The 15574-nt window shown below is 42.8% G+C and overlaps 1 protein-coding gene across 3 annotated transcripts in view; it reads left to right on the forward strand.

Moving 5' to 3' along the window:
* Positions 1-4765, forward strand: part of POLR3B (RNA polymerase III subunit B) — a 136560-nt gene extending 131795 nt beyond the window's left edge. For 2 of the 3 annotated variants that reach the window (XM_077952564.1, XM_077952563.1), the window contains one exon: positions 3996-4765. In XM_077952564.1, the coding sequence (XP_077808690.1) occupies positions 3996-4125 (130 nt within the window). In that variant the 3' untranslated portion in view covers positions 4126-4765. 3 annotated transcript variants of the gene reach the window in all.
* Positions 4766-15574: the final 10809 nt, after the last annotated feature.

Genomic DNA, 15574 nt, shown 5'->3' on the forward strand with positions numbered 1-15574 from the left:
CCTCAGTCCCCTGAGTAGCTGGGACTACAGGCTCACACCACCACGCCTGACTAACTTTTGTATGTTTTGTAGAGACAGGGTTTCACCATGTTGCCCAGCTTGTCTCAAACTCCTGGGCTCAAGTGATCCCTCCCACAGTGCTGGGATTTACAGGCATGAGCCACCACGCCCAGCCAAAAGTGAGTTCTTTACTTAACTTTTCAATCAGAGGCAAGGTCCAACAAGATCTAAGGCAGAAGCTACAGAGCTTCCAGCCTCACCCCCTCATTGTCCCTCACCTGCCCTCCCTGGAGTGCTATTTCTCTAGATAGGGGCCATCCCCAAGATAATAGTTAGGCCCAAATTACATTCATTGCTGGAATTTGAGGAATTTGTGGGCCACCGTTTCCCCATTGAGTCCCCACCGTAGTTTCCTTCCAGACAGAGTCTCAACTTCTTGCCATCCTGAGCTACTAATTTCTAAGTTGAAAAAAGCCAATCACAAGTTGAACAAGTGGGCTTCTTAGAACACAGTGTATCCCTTGCCAGATAAATGTCAAAACCTTTTAGCCAGTTATTTCATGATTTTGGTGTAGAAGACTCTTTGTCCGTGAAGAGATGATTTCACTTTAAAAACTAACAGAAGAGGCGGCCATTTGCAGTTCATCTTTCATAAGGTTGCAGAGAAGAGGTGACATGACTCCGAGGATAAGCCTAGCTGTTCCTTATATGAATGAGATGAGGGTTTGCTTCAGTCCTGAGATGTCTGTCTGTCTTTTGAAATGCATATTGAGCTTGCTTTTTATAGTCTGGGCTGTGCAACCAAAAAGAAAAAAAAGAAAAGAAATCATGTAATAGGTAGATGCCTGAATCCTCGTTCCACTATGCTTAAATCTTCAAATTTGACACAAGCATTTTTAAATAATTTACTTCGAAAGGATGGTACAGAAGAATCATGTCATTAAAAATAGAGGTCATGGAACTTCAAAAAGAGTTTCCTTTTCTCTTCCTCCCCCTTGCATTCTTCCTCCCTCTCCCTACCCCCAAAGAAAAAAGAAAACAGTCAACCCGATTCACTTATGCACTTTGAGAACCTTCCCCCCCCCGCCACTGGTTACCCAGGGAAGGTAATGTAAGCAAGAAGACCTGTAAGCAGTGATTGATCCTCAACATCATTCTGCTAAATGTATATCTTCTTTCCTGCTTCATTTCTGTCTCATTTAGAGAGCATCTGATGGCAGTGTCTGATTTTGAAGCGTATGTGTTCAGTGTGCATTGTATTTGAAATCCTTTGAAAGAGAACTAAATCAGGTTATACACTTTGAGGGTCTTTACTGTAATTAAACAGACCTCAATATATACCGTATGTCTGATTTTGAGTGGCCTACTTATACCCTTGTTGCCAACAGAAAAAAATCCTAATCCATTCTAGTAGTCTAGCCGCCGCCTCGGGTGCTGCTTTCTGGCCGAGGAGCATAATGATGCTGTCATTTTTCCCATCATTACCTGATCATGTGTGCTGGGTTGAGTGGGAGGGAGCATGGGCATCGTTGGAGGAAGTTGCTCTTTAATGAGCGGCACAATGGAGGCTGGGTAATTAGAGCAGTTCGGAACCTTGAAACTGGCCTTTTGTCAGGGATTTGCACATTAGTGAGGCATTGCTATGGAGATGTTTACAGCACGACTGTTGTTCTACAGAAGACACTAAGGGTATAAGTCACAAAAGCAAGGTCCAAAAGGAAGACTTCAGGAAAAAGAAAATCCCTGTTAAGATAATTAGCTCATAGAGGATGTTTCACTGGACAGTCATTTCTCATGTGAAGCCACAGCCTCCCCTTTTTGCTACCTTTGCCCTAAAAAAATCCGTTCATTTTATTGTTGTTCAGGTCAAGTTTCTACCTTTGCAAATTGTTCAGATACAAGGTAAGGTCAGGTTTTATACACACACATGCACACTGGAACATTTTAAATGATGGAGAAATATTTAATAATAGAGAAGATTAAAGGGCTTTCTGGAATATGCATCAGTACATATGGAAATGTAAAATAGATTAGCTTGGAGTCATTGGGTAATGTACTAGTCAGGAGAAGAAGAGAAAAGTTACCCCCGTTAAATCCATTTCCCCAATTTAATGAAAGCATGAACATGATTCCTAGATAGATTACATCCACCCAAGCACATTAAAAAGATAATTTTTAAACTCGAATGTATTAAATAGGTATTTAAATAATCTTTTAAGAAAAAGTAACTCACCAAGTTTATATTTGTACTGTCGACGGATGAAATACAGGTTAAGCACCCTGCGTCGCCTCGTCATAGCCTCAATTGTGCATTTGTGAGGGTTGGTCTTCTCTCGTTCTCCTCCTCAGGAGACTGTCTGCATAGTTACCAGCACCGCATGTACATTCTCAGCCTCAGTGCTTGCTTTTCTTTTCTAAAATAATACAAGCTTTATTTTACTGATTGCAAAAATGATCCCTGCTCATTGTAAAACATTCAAAAGTTACCACAAATATAAAGCGAGTCACGTTAATTCGCACCACCCAGAGATGACCACTATTAACATTTTGGTGACTCTTTCAAGATTCTGATAAGAGGAGAAAGATACAAATATACACACAAAAAAATTAAAATTTTACATATGATTTTGGGGGCTCCATACACTTACAAAACCTGTTTGAGGGCCCCCTTGGGACCATGCTGATTAACAAACTGCTTTTTTCACTTCACAGTTTGTCCTGGACACCTTCCATTTCAATAAATGTGCATCCACAACAGCAGGTCTGATGGCTTCACAGTCTTCTATGTAAATGTCCCAGTGGACATTTGCATAGTCTCACGTTCTGCTGTTACAAATAGTGTGGCTGTCAACATTCTTGTACACATCCCTTTGTCACTTTTGGGATTACAGAATCAAAGAATATGCACATTTACATTTTTACACACACTGTCTTACTGCCCTCCAGAATGGCCAATCCTTTGTTCACTAAGGAATCCTCTTCCAGTTCCTGGTCAGCACCAGATCTTCCAAGCCTCAGTTGCAACTCTTCTTGGATTCATTTTCCTCCTCGTTAACTGTGAGGACCTAGTTTTCTACCTGTTAAGAGTCAGGATTTGTACTGGATACCTACTGTCCCGGCTGCTGCGGACCCTTGAGGAGTAGGGTAAGGTCCTATTTTGATCTGAAACCTGAAAGAATAAATCACTTTCTCCCCAGGGACCCTTCTACAGTTGTAGCCATTGATTTAAGAACTAAGTTCAGTTTACCAGCTCTTCCGGAAAGAAGAGAAAATAAAGTCCTAATTGGAATATGAGGCAAATTGGTTAGGAACATGGTCTGTTGTTGTTAGGGTTAAGTGGAAATATATATGCACATACACACATACATACATTTCTTAATTTCACACAAGGGACAACATGTTGTACCTTCCAACACTCATAGAAATAACCAAGCCTGATTACCATTTGATTGAATACCACTGTCCTATTCAGAAGTTTTGTCTTTTCCATCAGACTTTATGTATCTCAATGACAGAAACCAAGTTATAATTGTTGAGCACCTTGCCTAGAATAATATACTGCTAGTATAGTAGATGCTTATCAAATACATGGAAATTGACTGAATTAGTTTAAAACTCCTTAAACAATGAAAAAAAATTAAATTTGGGTAAATTTCCCAATGGTTCAGATTTCTGGAGCTCTTTCAAAACAAGTATATAGGCAGATGTTTTACATTTTAAGGAGAAAGGGCTAGATGTGTGGTAACAACTGACTCAACTTGCATGCTTTGAACACCGGAGGGAATGGTGTTTGTTTCATTTTTTTCTTTTGCTTCCTTGGATGTTTCTTTTTTTCTGGGCACATATGTACTTATATGACAGTGCAACTGAACACTTAGGAACAGAAAGATAATTTGATAGAATAATAATAGAACTTTATAGAGACCGTTTTCACTTCCTACGTGAAGGCCTTTGTTTCCGAGTTGCTGTCTAACACTTGCTGACTTGGGTTTCAGGTGCCATTACTGCAAGTCATCCTGCCACGTGTCTTCCCTCCGTATTCCATATGCCTGCAAGCTGCTCTTCCAGGAGCTACAGTCTATGAACATTATCCCCAGGTTAAAACTGTCCAAGTACAATGAATGAGGATAGAAAAAAATGATTATTAAAGAGAACAAGCAATACATCCAATACAATGGAAAGCAGAAGGGATTTAGGACTACTGCTCCTCCTGTGAAGAATTCCCTTGTGTATTCTGTCACTAAAACAAACAAACAGAAAAAATGGAGAGGCTTTTGATATACTACAAGACTGGCTAAACAACCTTGATCAGTGAACCTTGAGCCATGGGAGAGATGCTGACCATGTGGACTGCAAGGCAGCTTGATTCACAGATGGATATGACCTACAGGAGAAATAAACCATTACTTATGTGCTGATGTCTTGACATTCACTCATTAGAAGACCTTACTCCTTCAAGAGAATGTCTGGGGTCAAATTTACCATATCTTCTGGCTAAAGATGTTCAAGGTTCTTCTGGAAACTTGGAAGATGTAAAGAATCCATTTGATTTGGTCAGCCTGGCTTTTGTGGCTGGCTCTGATAAATTTTCCCAACAATTAAATCTTGCCTTTATACACCGAAACTTTGTAATTTTAGTCTTGGTGAAATATAATGACATTCTTGTCAAGCAAGAATGTCATCTTCCCTTATGGACTCAATTGCTATTATTTTGAACCTCCATGATTGTACCATGCAACAATATTCATTAAATACCTGAATCTAACCCTGTGGCTGCTTTGTCATACTCTGTCCCTTCCATACCTGCCAGGATGCTAGCTGTCCATTTTCTTTTTAATCTGACAGGCTTCCTTACTCATTTCTAATTTGTTTTCAACTGCTGCCCTGAAGCCAAACATTTGTGTTAAGAATTGTTTGTAAAATCAGAGTCAGAAATGCTTTGAGTAATGGCCTAAGGCTTCATTCCCAGCATGTCACACTGAAGATGTTCCACAGAATATTAATAGGTATCATATACCAAGAAGAATCAAGCTTCTGTGTCAAACTAAGGTTGAGAAACTGGGGTAACCAAGTAAATATTCCACAGGACTTTTTCAAAGCCTTTAAAGATCCCAAGCTAATGTGTACTGGGTTTCAAAAGAGGGATGTTCCAGGGACCCAGGCTAGTCGTTGACTTGAGAACTCAGCCTCACTTCGTTTTCTTCACAGTAAAAAATCTCTAACACACGTAGGTGCAGCAGTCATAGAGGTATCAGTGAAAGCAGAATGAAGGACACTGCAGGCGAGCAGGCCTTCCTCAGCCCTCATGGCAGGGACTCAATAGGTATCTTTTTTATTTTTTTTCTTTTCAGACAGGGTCTCACTCTGTCACCCAGGCTGGAGTGCAGTGGCAAGATCACAGCTCACTGCAGCCTCAACCTCCCGGGCTCAGGCTATCCTCCCACCTCAGCCTCCGAAGTTGTTGGGACTACAGGCACATGCCACCACACCCAGCTAATTTTTGTATTTTTGGTAGAGACGGAGTTTCGTGTGTTGCCCAGGCTGGTCTTGAACTCCTGGGCTCAGGTGATCCACCCACCTCAGCCTCCCAAAGTGTGGGGTTCACAAGTGTAAGCCACTGCGCCTGGTCTCAATGTGTATTTCAACAGATATTTCAAAAAGGAGTTTGAATGCCTAGATCTTTGCTACGCCAGTTCCTTTTTTTACCCTAGCTTATGGTTCTCAAAATTGATGGTGCATTAAGGATTGTACTGGATTAAATATACAATCATACTGTACTTTGTGGGCTTTTAAAGGAGTTTTCTAGGGTGATACTGATTATCTCACATCGTGTAGCAAATCCACTTCCCAAATCCATCAAAGATGCAGTTGCCCTGATATATATATATATATATATATATATATATATATATGTGTGTGTATATATGTGTGTGTATATATATGTGTGTGTGTGTGTGTGTGTGTGTATATATATATATATCAGCGTGGGGCACACCATTTCAGTGAACATTCAGAGGGTCAGGCCGGGAGAGTTAAAGGCAGTGTGCTGGGTGCTGGCAGGAGGACTTGTTGTTCATCATTCAGTACCTGCCACATACAAGGCACTGGACTATGGATAAAAGAACAGGATAGGCCTCTGCCTGACCAAGGACATGGTCTAGTGGAGGAGGCCAAGATGTGTGTGCTAGTCATGGAGCACTGCCCTGCAGTCAGTGCTGAGGATTAACCTCGGCAGTGCTGAGGGAGTGCCCAGGGCGAAGCAGCCAACAGTGCTCTGGAGATTTGGAAACACTTCACAAGCATGATTATGCCCTTTATACATGAAGAAACTGACGCCCTACGTAGCTAAGTGACTCCCCAGAGCCTCACTGCTAACAAGGGGGACAGCAAGGGCCTCGGGACCAGGCATTCTCAAATACAGGGCTTTGTTCTGGTTTTATCTGTGATTATGTTTTACAGCCATCAAAAGTGATCGTTTTTTAAAAATTCAGATGCCCTTGAATGGTTATATCTCTTATAAATGAACATCTTTCTTAGGAAAACATTCCAAGCCAGTCTAATCTTTCTGAGGGGAGTCGCCTTTCTAAGTGTCTAGGAAATTATAAGTTCTCTAAGTTTACAAGATCTAGAAAGTATGGGTTTTCAAACCGAGACATCCTTAAAGGAAAATATTCTATCAGATTGATATCTCAAAAATTAGCAAATACCACAAATGAATAGCTGTTTGACTCTGAGAAATACTTTAATGAAAAGCAGCCAGACACTAGGCATGGTGGCAGGCACTTGTAGTTCCAGCTACTCAAGAGGCTGAGGCAGGAAGATCACTTGAGCCTAGGAGTTTGAGACCATCCTGGGCAACACAGCAAGACCCCATGTCTAGGGACAAAAAAAAAAAAAAAGCCAGCAGCCAGATTTGGTAAGCTAGTCCCACTACGGTTTTATTTTTTTAAGTTATTTGTAAGTTAAAAACAACTGACTTACAAATAACTTTAAAAAATAAAGTTATTTTTTATTTAAAGAGTTTATTTAAACTTTATTTAGAGTTAATTATTTACTCTATAAATAAATTTCCATTTCCAGTAATGATAGAGTAACGTTTTACAGACCACCCTTAAAGCACTTTTTTCCCTCCAGTCTTTTGCCAGGCTGGAAGTGGCACAGGATGAGGCTACAAAGCCATTAAGAGTCTGTGACCCTGACATGAGCTTTGACAGAATCAAAGGGCTAGGGAGACAAGACTGTAGGCACAAAGTTGCCCAGCTGCCAGGATCGGAGAGGCCAAGATCCCATATAGAAAGGAAGTACACTGAAGTGAGTTCAGGTTCTTCACCACTCCTCTGGATTTGCCAGCTCCAGCTGATAAAATGTGAAATCACTGACTAGGTGGATTTAAACGACAGAGATGTATTTCCTCACATGTCAAGAGGCTCAACGTCCAAGACAAAAGATGTCCACAGGGTTGGGTCTAGTGGGCCTCTCTTCCTGGCTGCTGGTGGCCACCTTCTTGCTGCACCCTCACGTGGCCTTTCCTTGGTACACAATAAGGGAGCACGTGAGTGAGCTCAGGTGTCTCTTTTTAGGATGCCAGTCCTGTTGGATCAGGGTCCCACTCATATGTCCTCATTCAACCTTAATTATTCTCTTAAAGGCCCTATCTCCAAATGGGATCACGCTGGGGGCTAGGGCTGCAACATATGAATTTGGGGACACACAGTTCAGTCCATTATACGCTTGAAGACATTTGCCAATTCATAACAGCACGGATAGGACTTGGCGGTATCTATTAAAGCTAAACATACCCAGCAATTCCATTCCTAGTTGTGGGCCAGCAGAAATATATTATGTGTATGTTACCAGTATGTGTGTACAAAAATGTTTCTAGCAGCGTTATTTATAGTAGCCCCAGGTTGTAAAAAATTCCTGCCTGTTAGCAACAGAATAAATTGTGGTATGGTCATTGATATGGTTTGGCTGTGTGCCCCACCCAAATCTCATCTCGAATCGGAATCCCCACGTATCAAGGGAGGGACCCGTAACCCCCACGTGTTGAGGGAGGGAAGTGATTGGATTATGGGGGTGGTTCCCCCATGTTGTTCTCGTGATAGTGAATGAATTCTCACGAGATCTGATGGTTTTATAAACGGTAAATTTTTTCTGTGCTCTCACACTCTTTCTTGCCTGCTCCATGTAAGACCTGCCTGCTTCCCCTTCTACCATGATTTTAAGTTTCCTGAGGCCTCCCCAGCCATTCAGAACTGTGAGTCAATTAAACCTCTTTACTTTATTATGTAAATTATGCAGTCTTGAGTAGTATCTTTATAGCAGTGTGAGAATGGACTAATACAGTGATACAGTAGAATACTCTACAGCAATGAAAAATGAGCTGCTGCTACATATAATATCATAGGTAATCTCACAAATATAGGGCAAAACAAGTTAAGCCCAGATGGGGTGCGCTGGCTCACACCTCTAATCCCAGCACTTTGGGAGGCCGGAGGTGGGTGTCATCTGATGTCAGGAATTCAAGACCAGCCGGACCAACATACCGAAACCCTGTCTCTACTAAAAATACAAAACTTAGCCAGGCATGGTGGTGGGCACCTGTAATCCCAGCTACTTGGGAGGCTGAGGCAGGAGAATTGCTTGAACCTGGGAGGTGAAAGTTGCAGTGAGCTAAGATTGTGCCACTTCACTCTAGCCTGGGCTACATAGCGAGACTCCATCTCAAAAAAAAAAAAAAAAAAAAAAAGCCCAAAAGAAACACTATATTAGTTCCTTTACAGCTCAAAAATAGGCAAAATTAACATATAATATGAAGAGTCATAAGATTTTCCTGTGCAGAGTGGGTGGCTAATGGTTAAGAGGTGCAAAGAGTAGGGCTTCTAGGATGCTGGTAATATTTTTTTTAATCTGAGTGCTGATTACATGGATGTGTTCATTTTATGAAAATGCATTAAGCTGTATTCACTCAAGACTTCTTACCTTTCTGAATGTACATCATTCTTTTAATCTACCAGGTGGCTTAAGAGTTTAAGAATACAGGGCCGGGCGTGGTGGCTCAAGCCTGTAATCCCAGCACTTTGGGAGGCCGAGACGGGCGGATCACGAGGTCAGGAGATCGAGACCATCCTGGCTGACACGGTGAAACCCCGTCTCTACTAAAAAAATACAAAAAACTAGCCGGGCGAGGTGGCGGGCGCCTGTAGTCCCAGCTACACAGGAGGCTGAGGCAGGAGAATGGCGTAAACCCGCGAGGCGGAGCTTGCAGTGAGCTGAGATCCGGCCACTGCGCTCCAGCCCCGGCGACAGAGCGAGACTCCGTCTCAAAAAAAAAAGAATACAAGCTCTAAACCTGTTTCAGTCTCTTCACATAATAGATATTTCACCCCAAATATAACATAGTGTGTGTGTTCTTTTAGTTTTCCCATCTTCAAAATAGAGAATGTAATAGTACCAACACCTGGGGCAATTTTTAAGCTTAGATGAGATAATGCATCTAAAGGACTTACCACAGTGCCTCGCACAAAACAGGTGTTCACGAATGTTTGTTATTGTCTTCATTGATGATAACCAGTAATAATCATATCCACCTTATTAACAGCACTGCCAGGACTGGCAGTGTACAACTGTACAAACTTCATCAGGCAAGAGTTAGGAAAGGCAAACCCTGAGTTTCCTTTGGAAGAGAGAGTTTGGAAACTAGGACCAAGTGCAGAAACCATAAGATTTTGCAAAAGTGATTTGCGAAAGCTGCCCTGTTTAACAATGACGGGCGTAAAGAAGGGGTAGAGTTAGTGAGCACGCTTCCCTGGAACAGCCATTTAGCACTGACATCAAAGTGAGGCCTGTTGTCGGCGCGGGACTCCCAGAATAGTTTCATGAAGCCCACAGAACGTTCTCAAAATGCTTCCATGTGGTGAGAGTCAAGTAAAGGATTAAAAAAAAACAGAAGTCCTTGATTGGGTGCTACATAATGGGATAGTTTTCAGCTGCTTCAGAGCATTTTGGCCAACACCTTTATTTGCAGTAATGAACCACATGAGGGTGAGCACATTAGGGCTGGTGGCTGGGCCCATCGGTTCTCGGCCATCTGAGTAATAGAGGAGCCAGTTTCGGAGAGACCTGTAAATAATTTCGTTGTGAAACGGATGGTCAGAAGAGTGACTGTAAAAGTAGCACCTCTTTACCATCCATATTTACTCCATATGTGTCTTGAAAACAGTTTATTTCATTTGTTGACCAAAAATTGACTTTTACTACTTCAGCCCACAGGGATAAGATTGGTGGGAAATTAATGCCAAGCTTTAAAGAGGCAGTTTTAAATGGGGGATGGGGGGCGGTGGGGGGAGTAGTAGCAATCTAGAAGTATATAGATTACCAATGCCAAGCTACCAGTTTGGGTTTTAGAAAGAGGCTCCAGAAGCAATGAAGAGATTTGGTTCAGCAGATCAAAGTCGTGATCAGGATGTCATGACAGAAAATCTCAGCACAACCAGACACTCACATTTTTACTCACAAGTCTAACATCTCACACTATGCTCAAAGTGTTTTTCAAGTTCATGTAATAGCTCTTGTTCCATGCATAATAAATTTTAAGTCTGGCTAACTCCCAATCATCCACATTAATGGAGGCAAGGTGTGATGTGAATCAATTAAAACATGATGAATTCAACATCTTTTGTATTGGATGCTGGGATGAAGTTTGCAGGCACATTTTTAATATAGCTCACGTGGTGGTTTGGTGAATTTGCTGTACTTCAAATGGTGACTCCTAGGAGCACTATTTGAAGAAAGTGGAATGATGTCTTTTCTGGCTGAGTAATGATGAGAGATCTTTGGGTGGGGGAATAGCCACACTCAACTGGGATGCCTCTAGGCCAGTAGTTTTCAAAGTTTGGTCGCTGAACCAGCAGCATCAGCATCACCTGGAAACTTGATAGAAATACGCATTCTCAGGCCCCTCCCCAAACCTGCTCAGAAAATCTGTGGGAGAGGATCAGCAATCTGGGGCTGGAGGTTTCTGCTTTCTCCCTCTAGCTTCCTTTCCACTCCCTGCTACTCCCATAAAGATATCCCACTTCAAAGGGGGCTTTTCTGAGCGAGTACTCAGAAGGCCCCAGTTTCTCTTTCTGTCTCAGCGGGTCATGTCAGTCTGCTGTCCAAGTCCGTGAAGGGATGGGACAGCATTGCCTCTCCCACAGCAAAGCCCTGAAGTCAGCAGAGATGCTCTAGTTGCTGCACAGCTTCCTTGGTGCCCGCAGAGGTGGTTTGGTGCTGGGATTTTTCAACTCTCTTTGCAGGGGTGTCCAACCTTTGGCTTCCCTGAGCCACATTGAAAGAATTGTCTTGGGCCACATATAAAATACAGTAACTCTATCTGATGAGCTTAAAAAAAAAAAAAAAAATCGCAGCTGGGCGCAGTGGCTCACACCTGTAATCCCAACACTTTGGGAGGCCAAGGTGGGCAGATCACGAGGTCAGGAGTTCAAGACCAGCCTGACCAACATGGCAAAACCCCATCTCTACTAAAAATACAAAATTTAGCCGGGCATGGTGGTGCACACCTGTAATCCCAGCCTCTCAGGAGGCCTGAGGCAGGAGGATCTCTTGAACCCAGGAGGCAGAGGTTGCAGTGAGCCAATATTCGGGCCACTACACTCTAGCCTGGGTGACACAGCAAGACTCCATCTTAAAAAAAAAAAACAAAAAAACATGATGTTTTGAGAAAGTTTATGAATTTGTGTTGGGCTGCATGTGGTCCACAGGCTGCCAGTTGGACAAGCTTGCTTTAGAGTATGACCAGCCTTAGGGCTGCTGTCCTAAAAATGAGTTGGCAGTGGTATTACCAACAAAGGAGTCAAGGTGCTTCCACTAATAAGCTGAGTCTCAACTTTCTCATCTGTTCAGTGGGTATGTGACACCTCCCCACCTAATGACCTATGCGGGCTTACACAGGAGTAAGAGTAGTGCCTACCCCATAGGTTTGCTGTGATTGATAAATGAGTTAATTCTTAAGTGAGGCACTTAGAACAGGGCCTACCCCATGCTACACACTTGATAGAGATTCGCTTTTCTTTCTTTGTTATGTGTAAACTTCAAACTAAGCCAGTTTCTCAACCTTGGCACTACTCACATTTGGGGCTGGCTAATTCTCTGTTGTGGGGCTGTCCTGTGCGTTGTGGGATGTTCAGCAACATGCCTGGCTGCCACTCACTAGATGCCAGTAACATCCCCTAATCATGACAATTAAAAATGTCCCCAGACATCGCCAAACATTCCCTGCCGGGAAAAATCACCCCCAGTTTAGAACCACCGAACCAGACAATGCGTATGAAAGTGTTTTAAATTCCAGAGCAATTGAGAACAGTCTCAGCAGTGTACTTATGCAGATTTGTGCTCAGGAAACTGATAGCCAATCTGCTTCTGGATAATTGAGGGCCTGTATTAACAAATGTGAACATGAATGCAAACCCTTGTTTTTTCTTCATGTATCAGTTGTCGTGGCATCAGCTCAAGCAGCAGCCAATCATATGTTGGTCATTAAGTTAAATAAGTTTCATTCCTGTTATACACTGTACTTTTATATATCTGTTGGTAATGTTATAGTCCTAAAAATAAGATCAGTCATCATCTCCATTGTCATTCACATATGCCCCCCAGCTTGATTTTGTCCTAAATCTAGCCTATTTTTTGTTTTTGTCAAGGACATATGCTGATTTTCATCATTTACTCAATCATCCCTCAGCCTTGCATCTGCCTGCCTGCCATGTGGCAGGGACTGTTCAGCTCCCACTTCACCCCAGCGCTGAAAATTCTGCCTCGAATGGCCCTATGGGAACAAACGGGCTTGAAACTCCTAGGGAGGGTCCTCTTCCATGCACACTAAAGTCCTGCTTGCATTTTAACATGACAGCAGTAGAGCTGGGTCCCCAGCACAGAAATCTCAGCATCAACAACTCTCTTTGTGAGTTATGGGAAGGTTTCCTTTGTCATTACTCTGGGCCTTGCATGTCTCAAGTATGTCTATAACCTGTCAGGACCTGAAATATGGAAACATCGGTCCAGACAATGAAACAGGAGGCTATTTGTGATTTACTACCTGCTCTGCCTGCAGGGAGAGTTATTCTAATTACCTTATTCAGTGTCAGATGTTACCAAAATCCAGGAGTAAATATTTATAGAGATTATGAGACACGCACAGTTCTGATAGTACAGATGTCATAGGACTTTATCATTTAAATAAAGTCGGAGATGGCAAATACACATATATGTGCTCCCATTCTCGGTGGCTCCCTAATCGCTCATGCCAGTCTCTCGTGCTAAACCTGAATTTGACCTCAGACTCCTGAACACCAAGCTCTGACAGCCACAACCCATCAGCTGTGAGGCAGGAGCATGCTGTGGTCGAGAGCAAGAACTCTGCAATCAAATTGGCTGCCTTCAAATCCTACCTCCACAACCTGCTAACTTCTATGATCTCGGGCAGATTATTTTGCCTCAGTTTCCTCATCTGTAAAAATGAGGTAATAGTGCCTACTCGCCCAGTATGGTGGCTCATGCCTGTAATCCCAGCACTTTGGGAGGCCAAGGTAAGAGGATCACTTGGACCCAGGAGTTCAAGATCAGCCTGGGCAACATAGCAAGACCCTTCATCTACAATTTTTTTTTTTTTTTTTTTTTTTGAGACGGAGTCTCGCTCTGTCACCCAGGCTGGACTGCAGTGGCACAATCTCAGCTCACTGCAAGCTCTGCCTCTCAGGTTCATGCCATTCTCCTGCCTCAGCCTCCCAAGTAGCTGGGACTACAGGCGCCTGCCACCACGCCCAGCTAATTTTTTTATTTTTAGTAGAGACAGGGTTTCACCGTATTAGCCAGGATGGTCTCGATCTCCTGACCTCCTGATCCACCCATTGGCCTCCCAAAGTGCTGGGATTACAGGCATGAGCCACTGTGCCCGGTCACACATTTTTTTTTTTTTTTAATTAGCCAGGCGTGGTGGTATATACTTGTAGTACCAGATACTCAAGAGGCTGAGGGTGGGAGTCCAGGACTTGAGTCCAGGACTTTGAGGCTGCAGTTAGCTATGATCATGCCACTGCACTCTAGCCTGGGCAACAGAGCAAGACGCTGTCTCCCATAATAATAATAGTACCTACTCATAGATTAATTGAATCAATCAATTGAGCACATAACAAAGCTCAATAAGTACCAGCTCTCATCATGATTACTTGGAAGTGGCTTCCTTATGAAACGTAATTTCCATCCCTCTATAATGGCATTTTCCCCTCTTTTTAGATTAAGTTCAATCCAGCTATGTGATTGGTTACCTAAGTGGGACAGCCTCTCATGCTAAGGGTAGGGTTTCGTCTTTGTTGGAGAAGTAAGTTTAAATTTTTGTTCAAAAATTTCTAAATGTTTACTTTTGGTTACAATGGAGACTGGGTCAAAGGGTGTGGTTGACTGAAAGTAAAGCAATCTCCACTCTCAGAAACAAAACAGCTTAAAGTATTTACCTAGCACTGACTTAGGGAGTACAGTCTCATGTGTGAAAGAAATTGAAGACATGCATATGACATTGTTGGTCTTCCCATCCAGTGTCCACACTGCCTCATATTACCAGATTTTATATATAATGTCTATATTCAGCTGTGTGCATTGAACACAGCATTAATGCTCCCCACATAAGAATCTGATGACCTGCATAAGAAGGAATTTGTATATAAAGGAATCTTTGGCTTATGTGCAAAGGAAAAAGTCTCCCCTGGAAAAATGCAGGCCTTACACATTTAGCAGACCCTCGTGTCCACAGAAACAGTCACTGGCAATTAGGCAACCGCCATAAGATCAGAGGCAGGAGCCCGCACATGAAACAGAGGCAGTGCAGGAAGATCACTGCCTTCTATCTCTTGAGTTATGGGCGGCTGAGGTTGCCTCCCTCTGTGTCCAATCTGCTCTGAGCTTTTCCTGCTGTGGACAGAGGCCCTGGAGACTTTTACACACCCCAGTTTTCATGCGGCTTACTGATCCCTTTTCACGTGAGTGAAAAACGCCTTTGATTTTGAACACTCGCGTCTGTTTTGTGTAACGCTTAACTGATGTGCCAGAATCATTCTGTACCTTAAAGGAGGTCTTGCACTGGGCTATTAAAATCAGTCCTTCTGTGAAGAGTCACTGTGCTCACTTAAAGGATAACTGCCCTGCCTTTTTAAATGGGGCTCATCTTGTTAGACCTGAATTAGGGAAGAGAGGAGCAATCCGACCCGCCATTGAAGCACATCCAGAGCCCATCAATGAGTTGGGTCCAACCACAAGAGAGTCTTCAAAGAAATATTACTATCTACCAACCAACTCTTCTTTGGGAACCCTACTTCCTGTCATTAATTCCAGTTAGAATCATGGTAAGCTAATAGAGACCTTGAACCAGTAGGTCCACTTTATTTGTTCAGATGACAGAATGGGTTGTTCCATTTTCTATGGAGTTCCACATCTCTGGAGAGGTTCAAGGAGAAGTTTTATGACTTATCCGTTCAGTCAACGTTCTCTGTGTCTCTTCTCGGAAGGGATGCTCTACTAG

Source organism: Macaca mulatta, chromosome 11 (genome assembly GCF_049350105.2).
Source record: "Macaca mulatta isolate MMU2019108-1 chromosome 11, T2T-MMU8v2.0, whole genome shotgun sequence".
In the NCBI taxonomy this organism is placed as follows: Eukaryota; Metazoa; Chordata; class Mammalia; order Primates; family Cercopithecidae; genus Macaca; species Macaca mulatta.